General features: G+C 48.4%; 2 protein-coding genes across 8 annotated transcripts in view; one reads left to right on the top strand and one right to left on the bottom strand.

Moving 5' to 3' along the window:
* CEP41 (centrosomal protein 41) overlaps positions 1-22,357 on the bottom strand; it is a 295,708-nt gene that overhangs the window by 128,950 nt on the left and 144,401 nt on the right. The window contains exon 1 of one of the 4 annotated variants that reach the window (XM_085653606.1): positions 1,008-1,029. The exons of 1 other annotated variant lie outside the window; for it this stretch is intronic. Coding sequence is in view for 1 of the 3 variants with exons in the window: in XM_085653603.1 (XP_085509729.1) it covers positions 533-565 (33 nt within the window). In the remaining 2 variants the exon portion in view is untranslated. Of the gene's footprint in view, positions 1-532; positions 714-1,007; positions 1,030-22,357 lie in introns of those variants that run through there. 2 more of the 4 variants (XM_085653603.1, XM_085653605.1) reach the window with 2 other exon arrangements.
* Positions 1,258-22,357, top strand: part of MEST (mesoderm specific transcript) — a 336,158-nt gene continuing 315,058 nt past the window's right edge. Inside the window, exons 1-2 of one of the 4 annotated variants that reach the window (XM_085653609.1) lie at positions 1,265-1,466; positions 1,604-1,711. Coding sequence is in view for 1 of the 4 variants with exons in the window: in XM_085653607.1 (XP_085509733.1) it covers positions 1,389-1,466 (78 nt within the window). In the remaining 3 variants the exon portion in view is untranslated. Of the gene's footprint in view, positions 1,712-22,357 lie in introns of all 4 variants that reach the window. The other 3 variants (XR_014981372.1, XM_085653607.1, XM_085653608.1) reach the window with 3 other exon arrangements.

The raw sequence follows: 22,357 nt of genomic DNA, 5'->3' as shown, positions 1-22,357 counted from the left end.
GAAGTATCATGCGTAAGGACTGTATCCAGGAAGAAGGACAAGGTGGTACTGGCTGTCAAGTGGCGTTTGCAACCTTTATTTAGTCCTGGGGTTTTAGCCAAAGGCACGTTGCATTCTGCACCTTGTTATTTCAATGTAAGCATTGTAAGCAAAAGCTGAAAATCTCATTAGTCAAAGTGCTGTTGCTATGAAAACAGAACTGGCTAAAAATGAAACACATAATTTGAAACGGCGGTAGCAGATCTTTCAAACGGCCCTCTATCCTTTCTCCTCTGCTACTATTACCCGAAGAAATACACCCCTTTTCCACTCTACTACTAGAACATTGAACTGAACACCCGTTAGTTTATATTCCTTTTCTGCTGCAACTCAAACCTGTACACGACTATCTGCCATTGCCAAATTCATCCCGATCTCGCCTCTGAACCTGAAACTTCCCCCACACCTCGCCTTCTGACCACATTCTAGACGTCCCCCGTAGTTCCCAGCAGGGCCCTACTCGTGCTGTTTCTATCTCTCCGTCTTGTCTCACCTCTGGGTCTCCGATGTTTCTTTTGCCAGACATGGTGATTTTTTTGACCAACTCTGTTCACTCTGGTCTCTCCTCTGCATACAACTTACAGTAAACCCCGATGCGATTGGCCAGGTGTGCCGGCTCAGCCAGTCCTGGCGGCTGGTACTCAGGACTGCTGCGAGACTCTGCGCGCCCCTGACAGTTCGAGAGCCGTTGCCAGGCGACGGTCGACGCCATAGTGTTTGATTCGCTCCAGCGCCCTTCTTCTATCTATGCGCGCGCTGCGGTGGGATTCTCAAGTTCCGAATCGACGCCAGCCCCAAACAGAAAAAAACAATAAAAAAAGTAGTGTACTGTAGTTCATTATACCTATATTTACTCTTTCTCAAATTAGGCAAGTTATATATCTTTCCATGAGAATTGATTTATTAGCCGAAGAAAATAAACTCCTAAAACTATTCGAAAAAAATATTTGCGTTTTTAGTAAACTTACCGGGACTGTCTATTATTTGAGACCAAAATCAGGTAACTTTATTTACGGGCACTTTTTCATGCACGCGTAAATACGCCAATTACATTATCTCAAAGCGGGTGTTCTTGTGTCACTACTAATCCAGTAACCATATTCTATTCGCCGTGGAAAAACCGAGGTGCCCTGCGATTGGTTAAGAATGCTGTTGGCATGCCCATTGGCTGGAGGTGTCGGCTGTTGGCCTCCGAAACATGTATAGAGGTTTAGGATTGGATTCGAAGCCTCTATCTAGTCAGTCAGTTCCCTGATTTTGAACATCCGTAAAGTGCACCGTTGGCCATTGCTTGGGATTAATTTAAGGATTTCTCGTGTGACGAACAGATTTGAGTATTCCTGAAGCATATGAAAAGATATTATCACGCAGGGCAGAAGCCAGTTAGAGACCTTTGTGATTCATGCAAAGGAGGCTTAATCCGTGTGGTGAGTAGACACGGACACTGTTTCCCAACATCCTTTGCTGGGCCACCCGGGCCGTAACTGAGTCATGAGTTAATCGTCAATTCCTTTTCTACTTACTGCTTCCTGTCTCTGCTGCCTCTTCGCCTGTCTACATTCAGATATTTGACAACTTGATACGCATGCTATTGACTCTGGAAGGATGGAAGGCAGAGATGGCCATGTTGGGATATGAACCTATGGATTGCAGATCACGGATTCTCTGAGCAGTGAGTGCTTAAAACCAATAACTCATATTATAAAGCATAAAGGTGTCCTAAAGAAACGTGGAATATGAAATACATTTTCTTCAATTTATGTGATTAAATTCATTGCTCACCAGGTGAATACTTATACCACAAAATAGGTGCATTTCTATTAAAACGTAGTTTAGTTCTAGGAAATTCCTTACTATGGTGTGTGGGCTACAAACCTCACCCCGCAACAGAAAAAGCAGATTATCTGGGTTTTTTTTTTGGGGGGGGGGGGGGGGGGGCAGGTACTATCGTGGAAAATGTCTTCGCAAGCTTTAGTAAAGCACAGACAAAATGTATCATGCCACTTGTGGCAATTAACAGGTTAAGCTCAGTAAGCAGCAGTAAGTGCTGGGCTGGCCTGCTGGGCATATATGTATGTAGTAATGAGTCTGGAGGTTTGGTTTTAGCACAGGGGTGGAAGAGCCTCCTCAGGTCTGAAAGCTTTAAGGGTGGTTGTTTGGTTGCTGTGTCGTTTCTGTGTCTGTCTGCCATCCACCTGGCCACCCACTGCAGGTGAGCAGCCAGATAGTTTTGCTGCAGATTCGGGGCCGCTAGGCCTCCTTGGTCCACCTGCAGATAAAGCTTTTTAATTGCTACATGACGTCTAGAGTTTCCCCATATAAAATCTTTGATCAGATTCTCTAAGGGGCGGAAATAGGCAGGGGGGACGTATAGTGGGAGGTTCGTGAAATATAGGAATCGGAGAAGGATTACCTTCTTTGTCAGAGCCACCCTTCCCACTACTGACAGCGGTAGAGTCTTCCAAAAAGCTATCTGGGATCTAACTGCGGTTAGAACTTTGCCTAGGTTTCCATCTAGTAGGTCTGTCGGGTTACGGTATATGCGTATCCTGAGATAGCGGAATGTGTCTGCACACCATTTGACCTGTTCTCCGTTTAGTGCGTAACCCTGGTCCACATCATGTTTGCTAAAGGAGTACAGACCTGTGAGCCATACTAATCAAGGTGAACACAGGTGTGGCAGTTGGATTCACGGGCATTTTAGTGAATATATTGAATGACCAGCAGAGGCAGTGTGCAGAAGAATGTTTCCATGCGTTGCTGAGACCAAAAAAAAAAAGAACCTCGTTCCTCAGCCTTTCATCTGCAGAATATATTGAGTTACCAGCAGAGGCAGTGTGCAGAAGAGAATTTTCCTGCGTTGCTGAGACCAAAAACAAAACAAAAAGAACCTTGTTCCGCAGCCTTTCATCTGCAGAATATATTGAGTGACCAGCAGAGGCAGTGTGCAGAAGAGAATTTCCCTGCGTTGCTGAGACCAATAAAAAAAAAAGAACCTCGTTCCTCAGCCTTTCATCTGCAGAATATATTGAGTGACCAGCAGAGGCAGTGTGCAGAAGAGAATTTCCCTGCGTTGCTGAGACCAAAAAAAAAAAAAACCTCGTTCCTCGGCCTTGACCACAGCTGCAGTAGCGGGGCCACACGTGCAGTGGGGGAGCGGTTTGGACTGTTGGACCCCCCCGGCCCCTTTGACGCCGCTGGAGATCGTGGGAGTGGTGTACCTCCACGCCTGCAGACCCGTAGCACTCCAAGCCACCTAGCAGCGGAGGAACAGTGAAGCGCCCCTTGTGAGCCCCGTGAGGTAGCCCTTACCTGCGAGACCCTTTTCCACTGAGCACTTTATATGGCAGGATCAGGAGCCCTACGGGGGTCGTTACCTCCCCCCTCCCCCCCCCCCCCAAAAAAAGCACAGCGCACTTTTTTTGCTGCCACCGGGGGACCGGACTACAAACCCCAGCAGCCCCTGCGCCTGGAGGCCCTTGCACGCTTTCCGCGCGCCAGCCGGCGCATTTAAGCGGCTGCGGGCTCCCGCAGCGCGGGACAAGCCCGGGCCAAGGGCGGGCCCGTCAAAGGCCGGAGGAGACTGGGCTGGGCTGTGGCCCCCCCCTTGAGAGGCACATCAAAAGAAGGTACTGTGGACGGCTGCTTTATTATACTATTCTCTCTACCTCATGATCCATTGTACCAACGACTGAGAGTCCTCGTTTAATATTGCGTTTGCTCAATTATAAAATATCAAGATGAGCAAGCGTGAGGGGAAGGGGAAAGGCATGCAGTCAGCTGGGAGTATCGTGGGGACTCTTTTTTTTTTTTTTTTTTTTTTTTTTTGAAACCGTTTATTGCAGTTTATAGAAGTTACAGGTATGGGCCTACAACCACCCGGCCGGCCGCTAGAGCATCAAAAACATATTACATACATACAGCAAAAAGAAAAAAAATTTTCTCAGCGGTGCACAGTAGGAAAACAGGAGTGATCAATGGTGCAGGTCTCCAAGCTCCATGCCCACAGTACGGTTCCATTTTCTCAATACAAAACAACATAAACAAACCACAACCGCAAGGCAACCCTCGATCCAAAGTGACAACACGTGCTCCATAAGTGGGGGATCCACACCAGCAGCAAAATTCCGAGGAGGGGGACGGGAGTAGATCAGGGACTGGGGGACCGCGCGCCCGCGGCCAAGGGAGGGGCGCCATCTAGGGAGACGGAGCCGGCGAGACCGCCGGTAGCAGCGGCGGCTCACAAATACCCCCGCGGTAGGCGTTCCAGGGGCCCCAAAGTTTCATCCACGCCCCAGGTTTACCCCTCGCCACATACACCACCTTTTCACGAAACATACACCAATCCATATGCTCCTTCCAGGCCGACACCGCAGGGGGCCTCTGGGATCCCCACAATTGGGCAATATCACGCTTGGCTATCATGTATCCCAGAGTCACCCACCGCGTCTGCGGTACCGAGTAGTCATTTGGTTCCCAGACATTCAGCAAGCATCTCCTCGCTTCAGGCAGCAGCGTGACCCGCGTAACCATTCGTAGAACCTCATGCACACCACGCCAGAATCGCTCCACCTTCGGGCACTCCCACAATATATGCATGAAAGTTGCCAACGCACCACAGCCACGCTTACACATTCCATCACCGGCAAAACCCATACGTAAAAGCCTTGGCCCCGTCACGTAGACCCGGTGAAGGATCTTGAGCTGGACGAAACGAAGGCGAGCCGGGATGGCCACCTCTTTCGGAGAGGCCACCGCGGAAATCCAATCCTCGTCGTCCAGCTCCAGCCCGTCGGCAACCCAGGCCTCGCGGAGACTAGTCAGCAGACACGATCTATCGTTAATCAGTTTTTTATATATGAGGGAGATCGTGCTGTCCGGGACATGGCCATCTAGCACTCTGTCCTCCAGGGGGGAAGACTCCGGGATAGATGCAACATCCGTGAAGACGGAGCCCAGCGCATGGCGGACCTGTAGGTACCGAAAGTACTCACCGCCCTGCAGCTGAAACTCCGCCTGCAGCGTCTCAAAAGTTTTGAATCCCCCCCTCGTCCAGAGATCTCCTACCGTGCTGATTCCGATCGTGTCCCACTTCTCGAAGCCCTTCGACGTCCACAGGGAGCCCAACCTCTCAGATGCATACAGCGGAGACGCTCGGGTCAAACGGTCCTTCCACCCCATAGCTGCATTAGCCGCGTGCCAGACACGCACCATGACACGCGTCGGTCCCGTCAAACGGGAGTCGGGCGTGCCAGAGTAGAGCGCTCGATTATAATCGCCACCGGGCAGAAGCGTCCGGTCCATCTCGAATGCCGGGTTCAAGGCGGGCCCGTAAAGGCCATGATTAATTGCAGCTAGTTGGGAGGCCCAGTAATACCGTTTGATGTCCGGGAGGGCGACTCCTCCGTCATACCACGGGAGCGTCAATTTAGCCAGAGCAATACGCGGCCTCCCATCCCAGAACAGGCGCCGCTGGAGGCCCTCCACCTCGCGAAAGTAGCGTGCTGGGACCAAGTCCATGGTATTCTGGAGGGCGTAGAGGAGGCGCGGCAGGGACATCATTTTAAATAAGGCCGCTCGGCCGAGCGGCGAGAGCGGCAGACGCCGCCAGCGCACCACGTCCTCCCTCAGACGCTGGAGGGGGGGCAGCAAGTTCCGCTCATAGCGGGCCTCCGGGTCGAGAGTGATATATATACCCAGGTACCGGAACCCCTGGGAGGCAATCTGGATCGGACAGTCCCGTGGCAGGACCGGGGCCTCCCCGGAGAGCACATAGACACAGGATTTCGCCCAGTTGATGACCAGGCCTGAGTTGCGACCGAAGGAACGCAAAACATCAACCAGGACGATCAGTGACTTGCGCGGGGAGGCAAGATACAAGAGGATATCGTCAGCATAGAGAGACACGCGGTCCTCATGCTCGGGGGTCCAGCGGAGACCACGGATAGAAGGATGCCACCGCAGCCATTCCGCCAGGGGCTCCATGGCCAGGGCGAACAGGAGAGGCGACAGGGGACAACCCTGTCGCGTGCCCCGCCCCAGCGCGAATGGGGCAGATACTCGCCCATTCACCACCACCTGCGCCAGCGGGCCCGAATAGAGCAATTTGACCCAGCTGACGAAACCCGGGCCGAACCCAAACTTCGCCAGCATCGCCCAAATATATGGCCATTCGAGCGTATCAAACGCCATGGTGGCGTCCAAGGACGCCAAGATGGCCGGCTCCCGCACAAATGGGACACGCGCGAGCACCCCGTGCAAGCGCCGCAGATTAAGCGCCGTGTTGCGGTGTGGTATAAAGCCCGATTGGTCTTGGTGGACCAAGTCGCCCACCACGCCAACCAACCGGTTGGCCAACACCTTGGCGAGGATTTTGGGCTCCGCGTTCAAAAGCGAAATCGGCCGGTAGGATGTGACCCGTTCACGGGGCCTCCCCTCCTTGGGGATCACCACAATTGTAGCCAGACGCTGGTCCGGCGGGAGGGAGCCCCGCGAGTGGGCCGCAAGGAACATCGCGCGCAGGTGGGGCGCCAACACATCCGGGCGCAACTTGTATAGCTCAATGGGAATACCATTGGGGCCCATGGCCTTGCCGGATGCAACCGAGCGAATAGCCGAGGCAATTTCGTCCGAGGTGGGAGGGGCGTCCAGCGAATCCCTGTCCTCCACCGTAAGGGAGGGCAGTGCGATGTCCCGAAGCAAGGCCTGGGAATCTTCCTCCGAGCAGGGAGAAACCGGGGAGTAGACCTCGCGGAAATAATCCGCGAAGCAGGAGACAATGGCGTCCGGCTCAGTGACGCACACACCATCCACGCTCTCAATCAAAGGCACCACGCGGCTCGCTCTCTCCCTCTTGTCTAACCACGCAATCAATTTGCCAGCCTTGTCCCCCACATCATACAATCGCCCCTGCTGCTCTCTACTGAGGCCCCTGGCCGCCTCCGTGACGAGGGCCCGATAGGCCGCCTGCTTTAAATGCAAAACATGCAACTTGGCGTCTGTTACCCCGCTCCCCAGGTCACCCTCCAGTTCTGCAATCTCGGCCTCAACCCGGGTCACCTCCTCCCGCTCGCGCCGCCGGGCATTGGAAATAAAGGAGAGGGCCTCCCCTCTAAGAACCACCTTGAAAGCCTCCCACAGGGAGATGGCAGACGGGACCGACCCCACATTCTCATCGAAATAGCGCTGTAAGGATTTGATCAAGTCGGCACGAATGGTGGGGTCGCGCAAATACCATGCATTGATCGGGGCCACTCTGCCATCCCCCCTCGGGAAGACATCGAAATGCAACAACAATGGGGAGTGGTCTGAGATACCCCGTGCCAAATGGCGCACCTCCCCCACCCTCCCTGCATGGGCCGCCGGGACAAGGATGTAATCAAGCCGCGAGAGGCTACCATGGGCCCCCGAGTGGAAGGTGTACTGTTGCAATACGGGATGCTTTAAGCGCCAGCAATCCACCAGGCCCAGCGTGTCTAAAAGGCCGGGCAGCCACGCCTGTGCCCGGGGGAGGTCCCTAGGGGGATGGCGATCCATAGACCCAGAGGCAACCGCGTTAAAGTCCCCTCCAACCACCAACAGGCCACCCGGAAGGTCCAGAAGGAGGCGCCCCAGGTCCGCAAATGTAGTGGCTTGTAACCCAGGCGGGACGTACACTGATATGAAGATGAACACTCTACCCTCCATTCGTCCCACCAGAACAGTGTAGCGTCCCCTCTCATCATGGCGCACCTCGTCAATCTCCAACGGGAGCGAGTTCTTGACCATAATACCCACCCCCCGCGAGCCCGAAGTGAAGCCGGAGTGGGCCGCTAAACGATATCCCCGCCGATTCATTGCATTGAAGGTGTTACCAATAAGGTGTGTCTCCTGCAAGAAGACAACATCTGGTGAAATACGTTTTAAATACTGCAGGACCACACCACGTTTAATCCTATCCCCCAGGCCGTTGACATTCCATGACAACACAATCAAATCCCTACCCCCCATGATACGTCAAAACAATCGGTCGCCCCCCACCGAGCATCTTAAAAAACAACAAAACAGTTGCGGGTTTGCCTCGCGGTGTTAACAAACAACACACCCCCCCACCCCCCGGTCCCAACAGAACTCCCCCCTCCCTGCACCCCTGCATGAGCCCAGACAGCCCCCCCAAAGTGCAGTGTGCCTGTCGCCCCGTAGCTAAGTACTAACTAGTCCCCCAGAGGAGGAGGGAAGCCCCCAGCAGACCCCACCCGACCTCCATGGGAGGGGAACATACGAAAGCAATATATGGTAAAGGAGTAATATCCCGAGCAAGGCCTATACAGTCACCCCTCAATTCTGATCCGGCGGGCCCTCCCCGCCAGCCGCGCCCCCCCCACCCCGATCTCCAGGCAAAGTATCTAACCAGTCCCCAGCCGCCTCGGGCCGGTCGAAGAAGTGCGTATGGCCATCCACCTCCACCCTCAGCTTAGCCGGAAAGAGCATTGAGTACTTGAGGTTTAAGTCCCTTAGGCGACGCTTGATACCGAGAAAGCTCTGTCGCTGCTTCTGGACCGTCGGAGTAAAGTCTGGGTAGAAGTGTACATCCATGTTGTCCAGCCTGACCGGTCCCTGTTGCCTGGAGGTCTGAAGGATGGCGTCTCTGTCCCGGAAATTAAAAATTCGGGCAATAATAGGCCGCGGCGGGGCACCGGTCTTAGGGCGGCCCCCAGGGACCCGGTGGGCACGCTCCACCGCAAACAGCTTACTCAGCCCCCGGGGCTGGAGATGAGTCAGGATCAATTCTTCCACAAAGAGATCCGCCGCCTCCGCCTCTCGGCCCTCCGGCACACCAATAATGCGAACATTGTTCCTCCGGGCCCGACCCTCGGAGTCCTCCAGTCGCCGGTCCATCAGGGCGCTCGCCTGGCCAAGCCGGCGCACCTCCTTCTGGAGGGCCACCACGTCCGTCGTGAGGCTCGTTGTGGTGTGGGCCAGGGAGTCAACTCGGTCGTTCGTTTTTGACAAGTCTGCCCTCACAAGGCCCACATCCACCAGGACAGAGTCAATTTTTTGCGCCAAGGTATCGAAACGCTGGTCCACCGAGGCCTTCATCTCTGCGATGGCGCCCATGACGTCCCGGAGGGTCAGATCTACCGGTTGGGCAGGTGCCTCCGTCGGGCCCACCAGGGACGACCGCGCTGTCTCCGGAGAACCCTTTTGGAGCGTATAGCGATCCATACTATTGGCCTGGTGCGCCGTGCCACGGCGGGTTGTCTTCATCTTCGCCCGGTCGCCATCTTGTTTGGTGGCCATGCTGGCCCTTACACCGTCGTGCCAAGATCTCCAAAACGGGCCGCCACACCAAATCACGGGTGTCAGGGGGGGGGACGGGTGCGACCACCGGGCAGCGGGTCACCCCACCGCCGGCGGGTCAGCCGGGCACCTGGACAAGGCAACACCACCGCACCCCGCTCCGCAGCCCGACCCCGCCTGAGGCAAGGAGGGCGCAAAAGCGAAAGTGAAAGTGCGGGGTATGCGAGTCGCTCAGCCCCGCTCGCCGTTGTTATTCACTTCGTCCCCGGATCGCCCCACTACTCCAATCCGGGGGGCCGGCGAGGAGAAGGCCGCAACCTTCAATCGATGCTCCCACCGGTATTCGTGGTCCGATTCGAGCCCAAAGAACGGGCGGCGCCTCAGCTCGGGTTCACCGACACAGTCCCCTCAACAAGGACAGGATATCGCCAGGATTAATTCAGGAGGTCGCGAGGGTCCTCGGGAGCCTCGCACCTACGCGGCCATCTTGGTTGCGCGCTAGGCTCCTCCTCCCTATCGTGGGGACTCTTGACCAATTTTTGATTAGGTCCACTTGAACATGAAATTGTGAGGGCGGAGCGACGACTATCCTTGGAACCTTTAGTTTATAAAAGACCTTCACTAGGGGGCATGACCGCCCTAATCCCTTAGGATTGTGGTCCCAGCATTGACCTAATAAGTGAAACTTCTCTGGATGTAGTTGCCGAAATAGCTCCCGATATAGCTCATGGCCCGATACCCTGTGAACCTGCAATAGAGCCAGAGCCAATTGGCACTACTCAAAGATCATCCACCAGGGTTCTAAGACTGCCCAAAACCAGAAGCCCAGAAATTATTTCTGAGCCTGTCGTAAAGAGGAAGAGGGGCGAGAGTCCACAAGACCCAAACCTGTAAAACTTGCTAAACAGTCTAAAAAAGGGGGGGATGTTACAACCAAAAGAGCCCTAAATGCTACGGATATATCAAACACCGATACCCACCAAGCAGCCTATCTACCCCAAGATGAAGCGTCATGGCAGAGGTTGGAAACCTTGCTGTTCACTATGTTAAAGCCAATCATCTTGAGACTGGCTCACATAGAAGATAAGTTAAACGGCCTCGTATCGCAAACCAAAACACATTTTCGCACTACAGAGGCGCTACTAATCAAAAATAGGTCTCTATTCCAGTCAAATGTTAATGACAATGCCTAGATCCCTGAATGATTTAACCAAGAGATGAGTGAACGGACGCCCAAAGTAAATCCAATAGTATCTAAAAGAACGAAGCCTGCACTCCAAAGCCTGGCACCCCCTTCTGATTCCAACCCAGCTAAGAATATGGAAGATCCCAACATCCTGGCCGATACATCTGGTGAATTTGCCCAAGATACACCGAGCCCAATTGTTGCTAACAGCCCAAGTAATATGGATGATTTAAATAATACCTCAGCGACCAATACTGCCAATGTACAAATTGGACAGGGCACAATGCCGCCAAGACTAGGAAGTTTTGGAGCCAGCAGGAAGATTGAAAGATCCGACCGAAGTAAAAAAAGGACTGGCATCCAGACCCTGACCCTGCACCTTCTACCGGCAGCTGCCCCCTTGGTGGTGGTACTGGGTAATGTGCCATTATTGAGGGAGGGCCAGGCTGAATCTACAGTCCAATTAATTACTAAAGCTATGCACTGGGTGGACAAAAAGCTGAGGGGGGCGGGAGTTTGGGACGGAGCAATAAAAAGTCACCTGATTATGGCCAGGAGAGTTACCTGGATAGGGCCCACAAGAAAGGAAAAGGAGGGAGACTGTGTGGTCTCAAATTTTAATAATGGTCAAATTGTAAAATTCTTATTGGATATTTTGAACATCGACCCTGATAAAAACCCTAATAACATCATAGGTCTACCACTGGGTTTCTTTTATAGGCCACCCCCCCTAAAATTACCAGGGACTATCCAATCAGGTCTGATTCCGGGGAGACAATACCTGGGTGGTTCCAAGAGGTTCACCCCTAATCTATAATCTAAATTGTGAAAATAGATTTACCCCTCTTTCTGATTTAGAAGCATGCGATTGACTACAGCCGGTACAACTGAATTACCCCAACAAATGTGCGAGCAAATCCCCAACAGTCTCTTCCACCAGCGACAATGTACAGGTAGTACCATTAAATTTAATAGAGGGTCCCTATCCTTTTTTGCCACTACTATAAGTAACAGGTCACCGACACCTGACAGATTACAGGGGTCTCAAATTGTGGGATTTAAAGTAGACCCTAGGAATACATTGGGAATCGAGCCAACACAGTGGGACAAATATCAGCCAAACATACAGGAAAATCAGGACCGCGTAACTCCCTCCCTGCATCAGTTATTTTTAGGGGAGGCCAAAGAGACTGAGTTGAATTTGTGTAATCCCCTTACTGTTGAGGGAATTGATTACCATGGTACCATAAGTATAAATATGAGAAATGGTAATCCTAGAATAAACGCAATAAAGGCTATTTTAACTGAATACCGTGACACCGAGATAGAGGTTGCACTGGAACATGATCATAGCGACAACCCCGATAACCCGTTGATAGCTGATTTTGTAACACCTTAAAAATTATGACATGGAACATAGCCGGCATCAAAAATAAGATCAATGACGCCAACTGGCAAAACACATTGGAGGGTTATGGGGTTGTATTATTACAAGAAACTTGGTGCCCTAAATCCTTTTGTATAAATGGGTACCAAAGCATTTGCACAGGTGCAACACCATCTAGAAAGGGAAGGGCGAAGGAAGGTCTGGCTACATTAATTCCCGTTGCCTCTCCCCTGACTGTTAGGAAAACCTTTACGGGATCACCACATTACCAGTTTTTACAACTACACCTTAAGGAAAATCAGATCTTAGTTATAATAAACTTTTATAATAATGTTTTTGATAACTCAAGGAGCACTGTAATCGATTTACTAGAGAAGGATTTGGACCGTTTTATGAAGGGAATTGTGGGGTCCTATGTTTTAATTTGGGCAGGGGATTTTAATTGTGTTACATGCGATTTGGAAGCTGGTGAACCATGTGGGTACTGTGACCTTTTTGGCGACAAGATCCCACATTTTAATCATGACGGATATGGGGAAGCCATCAATAATGTAATACACAAACATGATTTAATAATTTTAGAACCAATAACTTCAGATGGTGAAAATAATATGCATACCTTTTGTGGGGACCAGGTCATCATCAAATATTGACCATGTAATAATATCAACAAACGGTAATGACTTGGTCAAGGAAGTCTTTATAAATATTAGTATTTTTAGTGACCATCACTCCCTAAGTTTGACACTGAAGGTGAACTTACCAACAAAACATTGGGGCAAGAACGCAGATGTGGACATTGACACCCAAGGTAATAACAGTGACTCAATAAAATGGACAGGTGTCAATCCATCCCTATTTATGGAAACCCTTAAAGGGAAAACGCAAACAGATTTCAATATCTGTCTGGATGGTTCCTCTACTCAAACAGCTGTTATAACAGCCTTTTCTAATATTACCAAAACAATTTCCGGTCGATTTAATATCCAAAAGAAGGAAAAAATTGAACAGCCCAAAATATAGATGGTTTAACCATGAATGTACAAGGATAAATGGAGAATTGAAACTTGTGCTCAAATACCTAGAGACCCCAAAAATATTAGCGCCGCCAGGAAAGACTATAAAAAGACACTGGAAGCAAGAAAAAGGGAGATCCGCGAAGAGGTCTTGGAGAAATGAAATCAGGTGGCAGAGTTGAAAGACCAAGTCCTCTTCTGGAAGACAATCAATCATCCATATTTTAAAGATAAAAATGCAGTAGGGATTGATACCGTAGTACCACCTGATGATTGGGTGACACATTTTAAGAGCATTTTTAACCCAGAAGACATAAACCCCATAGATTGGAAAATGTATAAAGACAAAGTCAGTTAAAACAACATCAATCACCCCAGAGGAAGTTAAACTTGCACTTCAAAAAAGTGCAAGCGGGAAAGCTGCTGGTCCAGATGGGGTGCCGATAGATGTTTTTAAGCACAATTTGGATTTTTGGACACCAATATTAGTGACAGTTTTTAATGCTGTTTTGGGAGGAGCCTTACCAGTTACATGGGTCGAAAGTATTACTGTACCGATCTTTAAGAAAGGGAACAGGGAATAGGCAAACTGCTACCGCCCAATATCCCTTCTGGACTCTTCGTCAAAGATTGTGGGCCGAATCACGCCAGAAAGGCTTGAAGCCTGGGCCAACGAAAACATACTAACAGAGGCACAGTATGGTTTCAGAAGGGGTATTGGGACGGTAGAGCAATGTTTAAATTTAGACCTGTTAATTGGGAAGTATACACTAGCTAAGGAGGGCACACTCATGTTTCGTAGACCTGACCAGTGCCTTCGATTTAGTTAATCACCAAAAAGTATGGCAAACTCTGAGAGTGCTTGGTGCGCCTATAGAAATAATTTTATTTTTATCACAAATTTATGCTTATTTAATGTCAAGGGTACGATATGGAAAATTAGGAGAATGCACGCCTAACTTCGCGGTAAAGTGAAGTATCAGATAGGGATGCGTACTGGATCCCTTATTATTTTCCCTGTACATAAACAACGTGGACTCGTTTTTACAAAAACTGGTAGTAGATGCCCCAAAAGTTGGAATACGTCCCACCCCTGTTTTATTATATGCGGACGATGCTGTCCTAATGTCCAGAACTGCAAATGGCTTACAATGTCTAATAGAAAACTTTGCCCAATATATGACCAACATAGATTTACAGCTGAATTTAAAAAAAACATTTGTAATGTCATGTGGAGGCAAGAGACAAAAGTGTAGACCGCATCATGTGGGAGGAGTTTTTATAAATAGAGTTCCGACTTTTTTATATTTGGGGTTGTTATTCTGTAACAAAGGCTCTTGGAATCCACACTTTGAATTATGTAAAATGAAATTTTCAAAGACAACTGAGGGAATTTTTAGATTTGCGGCAAAACATGGGAACAAACCTTTACGTGAAATTTTAAATTTATATAGGATTAAGTGAGTCCCAGCTGTTAACTACGGAGTCACAATATGGAGGAGCCACAATATGGAGGAGAGCAAATATGATAACCCTCCAAGCTAATGAAAATAAGTTTCTAAAAAGATTATTGGCAGTCCCTAGCGCAACAGCAAATATGATTGTACAAAAAGAACTATGTGTGCCATATTTAAGTGATTCCCTGAATATAGCTGCTTTCACCTTCTGGCACTGTATATGGACCAAAGAAGAAACACAATTTTCCAGAGATCTAATCACAGACTGCCTAGCCTTAGACCATGATATGAAAATACCATGGCTTTGTCAAATTTTTAAACTTTTAACAAAATGTGAAGTAAATACAAATAACCCCTTTAGTGTACAGGAACATAGCAAAAGCGACTTGAAACTAAAATATATCCAGGTATGTGGAATTCCTATAGCCTGACGCCCAGGACATATTGTTTGGGGTCAAGGGCAACAAGTTTTAATGTGCATTTTGTCCTTGGGACAAGCAGGCCCAACCCCCAGCAGCACAAACCCTTCGGCTGCCAGTTTGCAGTACCCCATTAAGGATCAGGGAAGGGCACTGCCTGCAGTTAAGTTAATATTTGTGTGCATATGTTAATGCTGTTCAAACTTGTATTTATGGTTCATTAATTGAAAGCCTTTTATTATTAAGGTGAGCGCTCTCAGTAAATGTAAGTTCTGACTGCACTACTGACAGTGGTTCCAGTATAAAAATGTGTACAAATGGTTTCAAAGTTTAGCAATATAAGGCTATGCATAATGCTCCCAGAATGCGCTCTGATTAGATGCAAATATTTGCAGAAGCTTGAAAGCAAGATTAATGATTCTTTGCTTTCAATACAAAACGTTACTAAAAAATAAAAGCAGGAAACATTTTGTTTTGATAAACTACAGTAAAATTTCAAGTACCATTTCTTTGCAGCATCATTTAGTAAAATGTGTTGATGCATGCTTGTATTTCCCCAAAATATTCATATTAGAAAATCAGTGTAACCAGTTTCAATAAGATTTTGGAAAACATAAAAACAAACAAGCATTGGCAAAGCCAATAGGTCTGAATTGGTGGTCAGCTTTTTAGTTTTGGCAATGCGTGACTTGTTTTGGTAGGGTTTTTGTAAAACCTTATTGATGTGTGAGCTGGTGGACCCTCACCATTATAACAAACATTGGCTAAAGCAAAAATTGTTTTTGGTCTCAAAAAAGCACACACTGCCACATTAGTTACTGGCACTGAATAAAACTAATTTGTGTGCAGATATGCTCCTTGTGAAAGAGCAGAATGCTGTCCCCCACCGTAAAGCCAGCCGATACAGGGAGCGAGAGAGAGAATTTTAATAAACACAAACGGTCATGTTAACGCCAGACCAAATTAGGGGTCCAATTATTAAAGAAAGTCTCAAAAGTGCATCCTTGGTATATGTCCTTCAGGGGCGGCTGGTGAGGTTTGTGAGTGGGAGGGCGGGCATGCAGGAAAATAGGAGATATGGATCTCATGCAGGGAAGTGAAGGGATGCAAAGTAGCAAGAACAGAACTAGTGCCCTTGCTTGTACGCCTGTCTCATCCAGCCTTGCGTCTCTCTTTTTCCGTATGTCTCACTGTCCCTGCCGCTTTCTCTTTGTACTTGTTGCTGCTCAGTACCTCTCTGCTGTACCTTGCACCAGTCCCGACCTCGTACCTGTGGCAGTTTACCTCCCGACCTCGTACCTGTGGCCGTTTACCTATCTTTTCCTGCTGAAAATCTGAGCAATATACACACTATGCACGGATTGTTCTCGTCCCGAATTTGAATTCAGCACAGAAAATGAAGTAGCCCGAGATATATTACACAGCGCCAAGAGGCCATGCATGTGCACCAATGCCCTTCACACATACTGCCGGACTTTTAACGCTATCAGAATTGTATGACTTATCCGCAGAAATCTCGCAGCTGCTGTGCCCTCGAGAACTTTAAAATATGTAATAGGAAGCCCTAGTTAAAAGCAAGTTCATAATTCTTTCAGACCATGTTTAACTCAACAGAGGTAGCAATGTGATTTTTTTTTTTAAAGGGGAGGCTTGGAGCATAAAAGCTTACCTTGCGTTACAGCCATCACACAGTTTATGTTTAGGAGACACAAACTGTACACCACACCACATTTACAGGGTTTTGTTTCTATATGCGTATGCATGCAAATAAGGCCCTATCCGTCATATATATAACGATCTTCATAACATGATTTTATCTCAAATATTATACTTACCGGATCGCCAGTCGGGTTCACAGCAAGTCCGTCCTGATCAAACACAGCCAACAGGAATACAGCACACCTGATGCCTGCATGCCGATTATGCCGGAATCAGAGCTGCGCAGCCAACTCTTCCACAGCCCACGCCCCCAGCTTCTATTATCCAACCAGGAGGCCTAAAAGTACCGCGAAGGCAATGGGTGCTCCAATTGTTGCCACCCACTACTCTCTCACTCACACACTAGCCCTGCCCCTTACCATTCACTAATATCGCCTGGGCGACAGTATATGCGCCCTATTGAAAACCAACCATTTTCTGCTTTTTCTGGGCACTCCCTTCATGCGGACATCACTTCTAGATTGTGCATTGAGGGCGAGCAATAGTCCTCGCCCAGTACATGCGCAGGAGGTCTCTGACGTGACCTCTTCCCTTCCTAAAAAAAAAAAAACGTAATTTGTATTCACACGAAGCAGTGAGCACTTCATTTGAATCAAATGAAGTGCTCACTGCATCGTGTTGAATACAAATTCCATTTTTTTTCTAGGAAGGGAGCTGCTACATTGTGTACACATTCTCTTATCTCCTCCCCATCGGATCCTAGTCCCGAAGCTAGTGGGGCAAAGCCCCTTTCGCCCCTTAACACCAGCTGCCACTGATGTCCTTGCATTAAGGGCAGCAATATGGCTTTCGTGAATTCACACAAATTTACAGCAGTAGGGCAAGAGATAGTACTCCTAGAAAATATTTGTGAACTGCGTTTTAGCATGCGCAAATATGCATGTGTAGATTTGCTCATGCAAAAACCTGAGTGTTTGCAAGTTTATTTTCCCTCCAACCATTTTTTTCCCAACTCTGGAAGAAAGATTACTTCTGCCATTGTCAGGAGTAAATTTCCAACATTTCTCAGTATTGGAAAAGATTAGAGAAGAGTTGTTGAAAACCTTTAAAACATGCAAGTTAGTAGGTTTGCACAGACTCAGAAGGACACTCCAACCCTGGAACTATTGTTTACCACTACCTTCAGTCCCAGTATGTAGATCTGCAGAAACGTAGCAACATAAAGGGGTTGCTAGTATTTAAACACTACTATGGTATGAGCCCTGGCATAATCAGAGATTGCTGCCATAATTTGTCGCCGCACAACATGGCACTAAAGGGACAAGTGGATTTTGTTACAGGACAAGTAGATTTATGAAGCAACCTGCCCCATGGACAAGTAGATATTTTAATAAATTCCACACCCCTGTATATCACTGCCATAGAATATGATAGGGATAGGATGGCTATGAAAAAACAGTCAGTGGCAGCATACTGTGAACGTCCATACATGAGATACCCAGCTATACCTTATTTTGGTGCAGAATGTACAGCATAGATTTTATTTGACAAGGTTAAGGATGAACACCCTACACTATTTAATTGCCTTCTCAAGCAACAGAGAAATGGCAGAGAATTTTGCCACCCTGCCCGTGTGATGGTAAAACTTGACAGTCCACCTTGCATTTTATTCTCTTTTGCCCTTTTTATATGAATATTCGAAAAACTGTATTGAAACCGCTCTTTTAAAAAAATATGCTTTTTAACTATAAGGATGCGTTTAACTTTATATGTAGCTTGGATACAATGAAAATTATTAGCTCTGTAATCCGCTTCACACAACAATCAATTAGAAAAAGAAAAGACTATGCACTTTTGGATGCTTTGCTGTATGAAAAAGAAGATGATTAACATTTCTCCCCAACTGTATATTCTTGCATTGTTTGCATTTGCACTTTATCGTATGAAATTGTGATTGATTGCCTTTTTATAGAACTCTGAAAAATTGACTAGTTATTTTACCGTATATTCGCGCCACGAAGTCCAAGTCTGTACATATTTTTTTATAAGAATTAATTATTGTACACGAATATTAATCAGAATGTATTTTTCTTTTTTTTATATATATATATATATATATATATATATATATATATATATATATGTGTGTGTGTTTGTATGCTTTTATGGTGCTTGCCTTGTTGTCACCGAATAAAGCAGTTTTGATTTGAGTACAGGCCAGACTTACAGATGTTTATCTTCAGCCCTAATATGATGGTAAATCTATCTAGCGTGTGTGCCAATTGTTGGGCAGTGTGGTGGACGTCTTTTATATAGAACAGGAGATCATCTGCGTGTTATGGTATGGTGTGCGCGCCATCTCCTAATGTGATGCCCCCACCCATTTCAGATTTTGGTACCTCTGCTAGTGTCTTGATAGCTAGTGTGAGGAGCAGCGGGAGAGAGGGCATCCCTGTCTGGTCCCTCTGCGCACGTTTATCGGGTCTGATATATAAGGGCCTGTTTTTACTCGTATCGTTAGTGCGTCATAAAGCAGTCTGGCCATGTTCAGGAAGTAGTCCCCCAGTTTATATTTCTCTAGTGCCGCAAAGAGGAACCCCCATTCTAGCGAATCAAAAGCTTTCTCCAGGCCTAATATCAGACATCCAGCGTGTGGCCAGTGGGTTTGCGAGTAAGTGGCGATTCTAAAGAAGCGCCTCAGATTCAATGAGGTGCTCCTGGAAGGCACAAATCCGTTCTGGTCTGCGTGTACCTGAGAGGGTACCACCTGTGTGAGCCTGTCAGCCAGTAGCTTCGCTAATATTTTATAGTCGACGTTGAGGAGTGCCAGTGGTCTGTATAATCCCAAGTCTGTAGGGTCTTTGTCCAATTCGGGAAAGGACACCAGTTTTGCTTCCCTCATGGATGGAAGGAGTCTCTGTGTCTTTAATGCCTCTGTTTTTAGCGTGTGTAAGTGGGGAACAAGTGTTGTGGCATATGCTTTGTAAAGTTCATCTGGGAATCCGTTTGGACCAGGTGTTTTCCCATTGGCCAGAGCCATGACTGTACTTCTAATTTCTTCAGGTGTCATTTGGGCATCCCATAGTTCTCTTTGCTCTATTGTTGTTTCTGGTAAGTGTACCGACTCTAAGAACGTTGAGAGCGACCTCTCGTCTTGTGGTGTCGCAGATCGGTACAGCTTGGTATAGTGTCGTGTCATTGTGTTGTGTATTTCGTGTTGCATGTATGCTAGTTGTCTTGTCTCAGTACGTAGGGCTCCTATGGGGTGGAGCGTCTGTTCTTGATGCAACAGCCATGCCAGCATTTTACCTGCGCAGTTGGCAGTGGCGTGAGTGCGTGCTGAGTGTGCTGCATAGATATGGCAGCGAAGCCATTCTTACAGGTCTTTTTGCTCAGCTTTTAATGCATCTAACTTTCTTGTGTTTTTATCACCCGCTGACTGAATTGTCTCTTGCCCCAGCAGCTGTCATTCTATTCAACTGAGTCCTTAGTTCAGTTGTTTCCGAATATCCCAGGTGGCCCCTAAACAGTGGCCTTTCAGGTTCTCCCTGTGCAGGGGAAGCTGAGGGTGCTATCAGTGGCCAGGTTGCCTAGTGGGGTTTCCAGTAGCGAGGTAGTCATAACAGAAATTGGGGGTGTAACTGATTTGTGCGTAACTCTATAAGGGCAAAATCACAGTTGATGCTCGTCTAAACTGTGGGGCCAAACAGTGCCAACTGTCATGCTAGGGATGACTGGATTCAGGGTAGCATGCTATGAGCTTGTGTGCATTGGGGTTCACCTCGATTCTGAGTAGGATTAGTTAATGAATCCCTGTATCTCTTAGGTTTACGCCGAGAGTGTAGCTAATTTTGTGAGGAAAGCATGTTATAATATGGAGTGCATTAATCTAGCAATGACTATTAGGAACGCTGGGCGCTTGTGCTAGCCTTTTCTAAATTGTATTTTGGTAATTTTTCTCTTGTGTTGGGTACACAGTCATTGGTGTGATGTCTGGCAACTGTATGGAGTCTTGATCTTCGGACCGCGCCAGTGAGGGGTCTGTGGAGCTCCGGGAGCGAGCTGAGTGTGTGTGTGGCACCGAAGGTTGCGAGGTGGATATGATCGCTGCGGCTACATGGAGACCTTCTTGACGCTCCATCATTCTTTGCTCTATGCCGGGTGTTGCTGCCGGTGTTCTTGCCTGCCTGGGGCTCCCTACTCCGCCACGATGGCGACTCCTCTTGTTTCGGCGTGGTGTTTGTAATTCTGCGTGTGGACTGGGCCCCATTAGCTGTCTTGATTCCTCTAGCCAGTCCCAGACTTCGGAGGGTGTGTCGAGAAATCGTGCTGGACATTTTGTGACTACTCTTTGTCTGGCTAAGAACATCTGGGAATAGCGAATGTCTAATGTCCGAAGTTGTTGTTTGATTTTTGTGAATAATCATCGGCGTCTCTGTACTTACATCGTGTAATGCGGGAACAGCATGACCTGTTGGTTTTGTATCTTGATTTCTGCAAGCTTGCGTGTTTCTGAGAGCACTGTCTCTCTGTAGATAAGTAGCTTGAAAAGCAGTGGTCTTGGTTTGGCTCCCGGAGGTGGTTGGTGGGCCGGTACACAGTGTGCTCTCGCCACTACAAATTTTGGTGACCGTGAGTCTTCTTGGAGGAGTTCCCGTATCCAGCCTTCAATGTATGCAATCGGGTCTTGTCCTTCCTCTCCTTCTGGAGGGCCGAACACACGTATGTTGTTGCGACGTGAGCGGCCTTCCGCATCTATTAGCCGGTCTTCGAGCATGTTGACGCGTTCATGATATCTTTCAGTGCTGCTGCGTAGCTGTGGGTGGTGGGCTTCAATTCCAGCAGGGCCTGTTCGTTTATCTGGACTTTATCCGGCAGTTTTCGGTGATCCGTTCTGAGCAGAGTGAAGTCAGACAAGATTTTGTCTATTTTTGATTCTATTATAGTTCGGGTATGGTCCAGGGCAGCTCCTATCTTTTCCACTGCTGCTAGGACTGAGTCAAGTTTGGTTGAAAGTGCTAAGTTTGGGACCTCTCCAGTTCTCTCCTCTCCCGTGTGTTTGTACTCCTTGCGTTTCTGGGTGTGTGGAAGATTGCTGTGTATCTTAGGCGGCCCATGGCTAACATTTGTGCTAAGAGCATACAGGTACTCCATTGGGTGTCTTCCCGCTAGGCGCAGTCTTTACCAGCTTGGTTGTTGGCTTTGTATCTGGTGCTCACGGTTGGCCGCCCACGGGGTATTGCACCGCAATTCTATGTTGAAGGCTACTGCCTTCTGTGCCAGCTGCTCATGAGTAACACTGTTCGCCTCAGGGTAGGAGGAAGAGTTTGTCTTTAGGCGTCCAGTGCCTGTTGCAGGGGTTTGGCCCCCGAGGGGTCTCTGAATTTATCTACAGTCAGGAGACGGTGGCTATGGGCTTGGAGCCAATTTCTCTCTGGGTACGCCCAAGTAACGTGAATGGTTTTTATTGGGTCTTATGTCTTAGCCAGGTGCCTCTTCCGGTGTCAAGTCTTGAGTGGCGATATTTCGCCAGTCAGATGCGTGCCGTGTAAGGTAGGAGGCTCCGCTTTCTCTATGTAGGGCATTTAATAATATGGGTTCTGACCCGGCGAGGTAGGCCTAAATGTTGCTCGGTATCGGCCTGTGTCGTGGTTTAGCCGCGCAAGTTGTCGCTTTACTTCCTGTGCGCATCTAGTGGGTAGGTTCTAGGTTGCAATCCCCTTCTTGGGGGTCACCTCATGGGCCTGATGTGCCCCGAGATTACCGGCTTGGTCATCCGCTCAGTCCTCAACTGATGTGTTTTGTTTTATTTTTGGTCCCTGCTGCTGGGAGCACCGTCTGCTGCCTAGTCGTCCCGGTGTGGGCCGGTTTGCTATCTTGGGCCTGTGATGGTCGACTTTCCTTTTCTATTCGTG

Source organism: Triturus cristatus, chromosome 4_1 (genome assembly GCF_964204655.1).
Source record: "Triturus cristatus chromosome 4_1, aTriCri1.1, whole genome shotgun sequence".
Taxonomy (NCBI): domain Eukaryota; kingdom Metazoa; phylum Chordata; class Amphibia; order Caudata; family Salamandridae; genus Triturus; species Triturus cristatus.
Note: the sequence above shows the minus strand (reverse complement) of the source record. Positions and strands in the feature narration are given on the sequence as shown.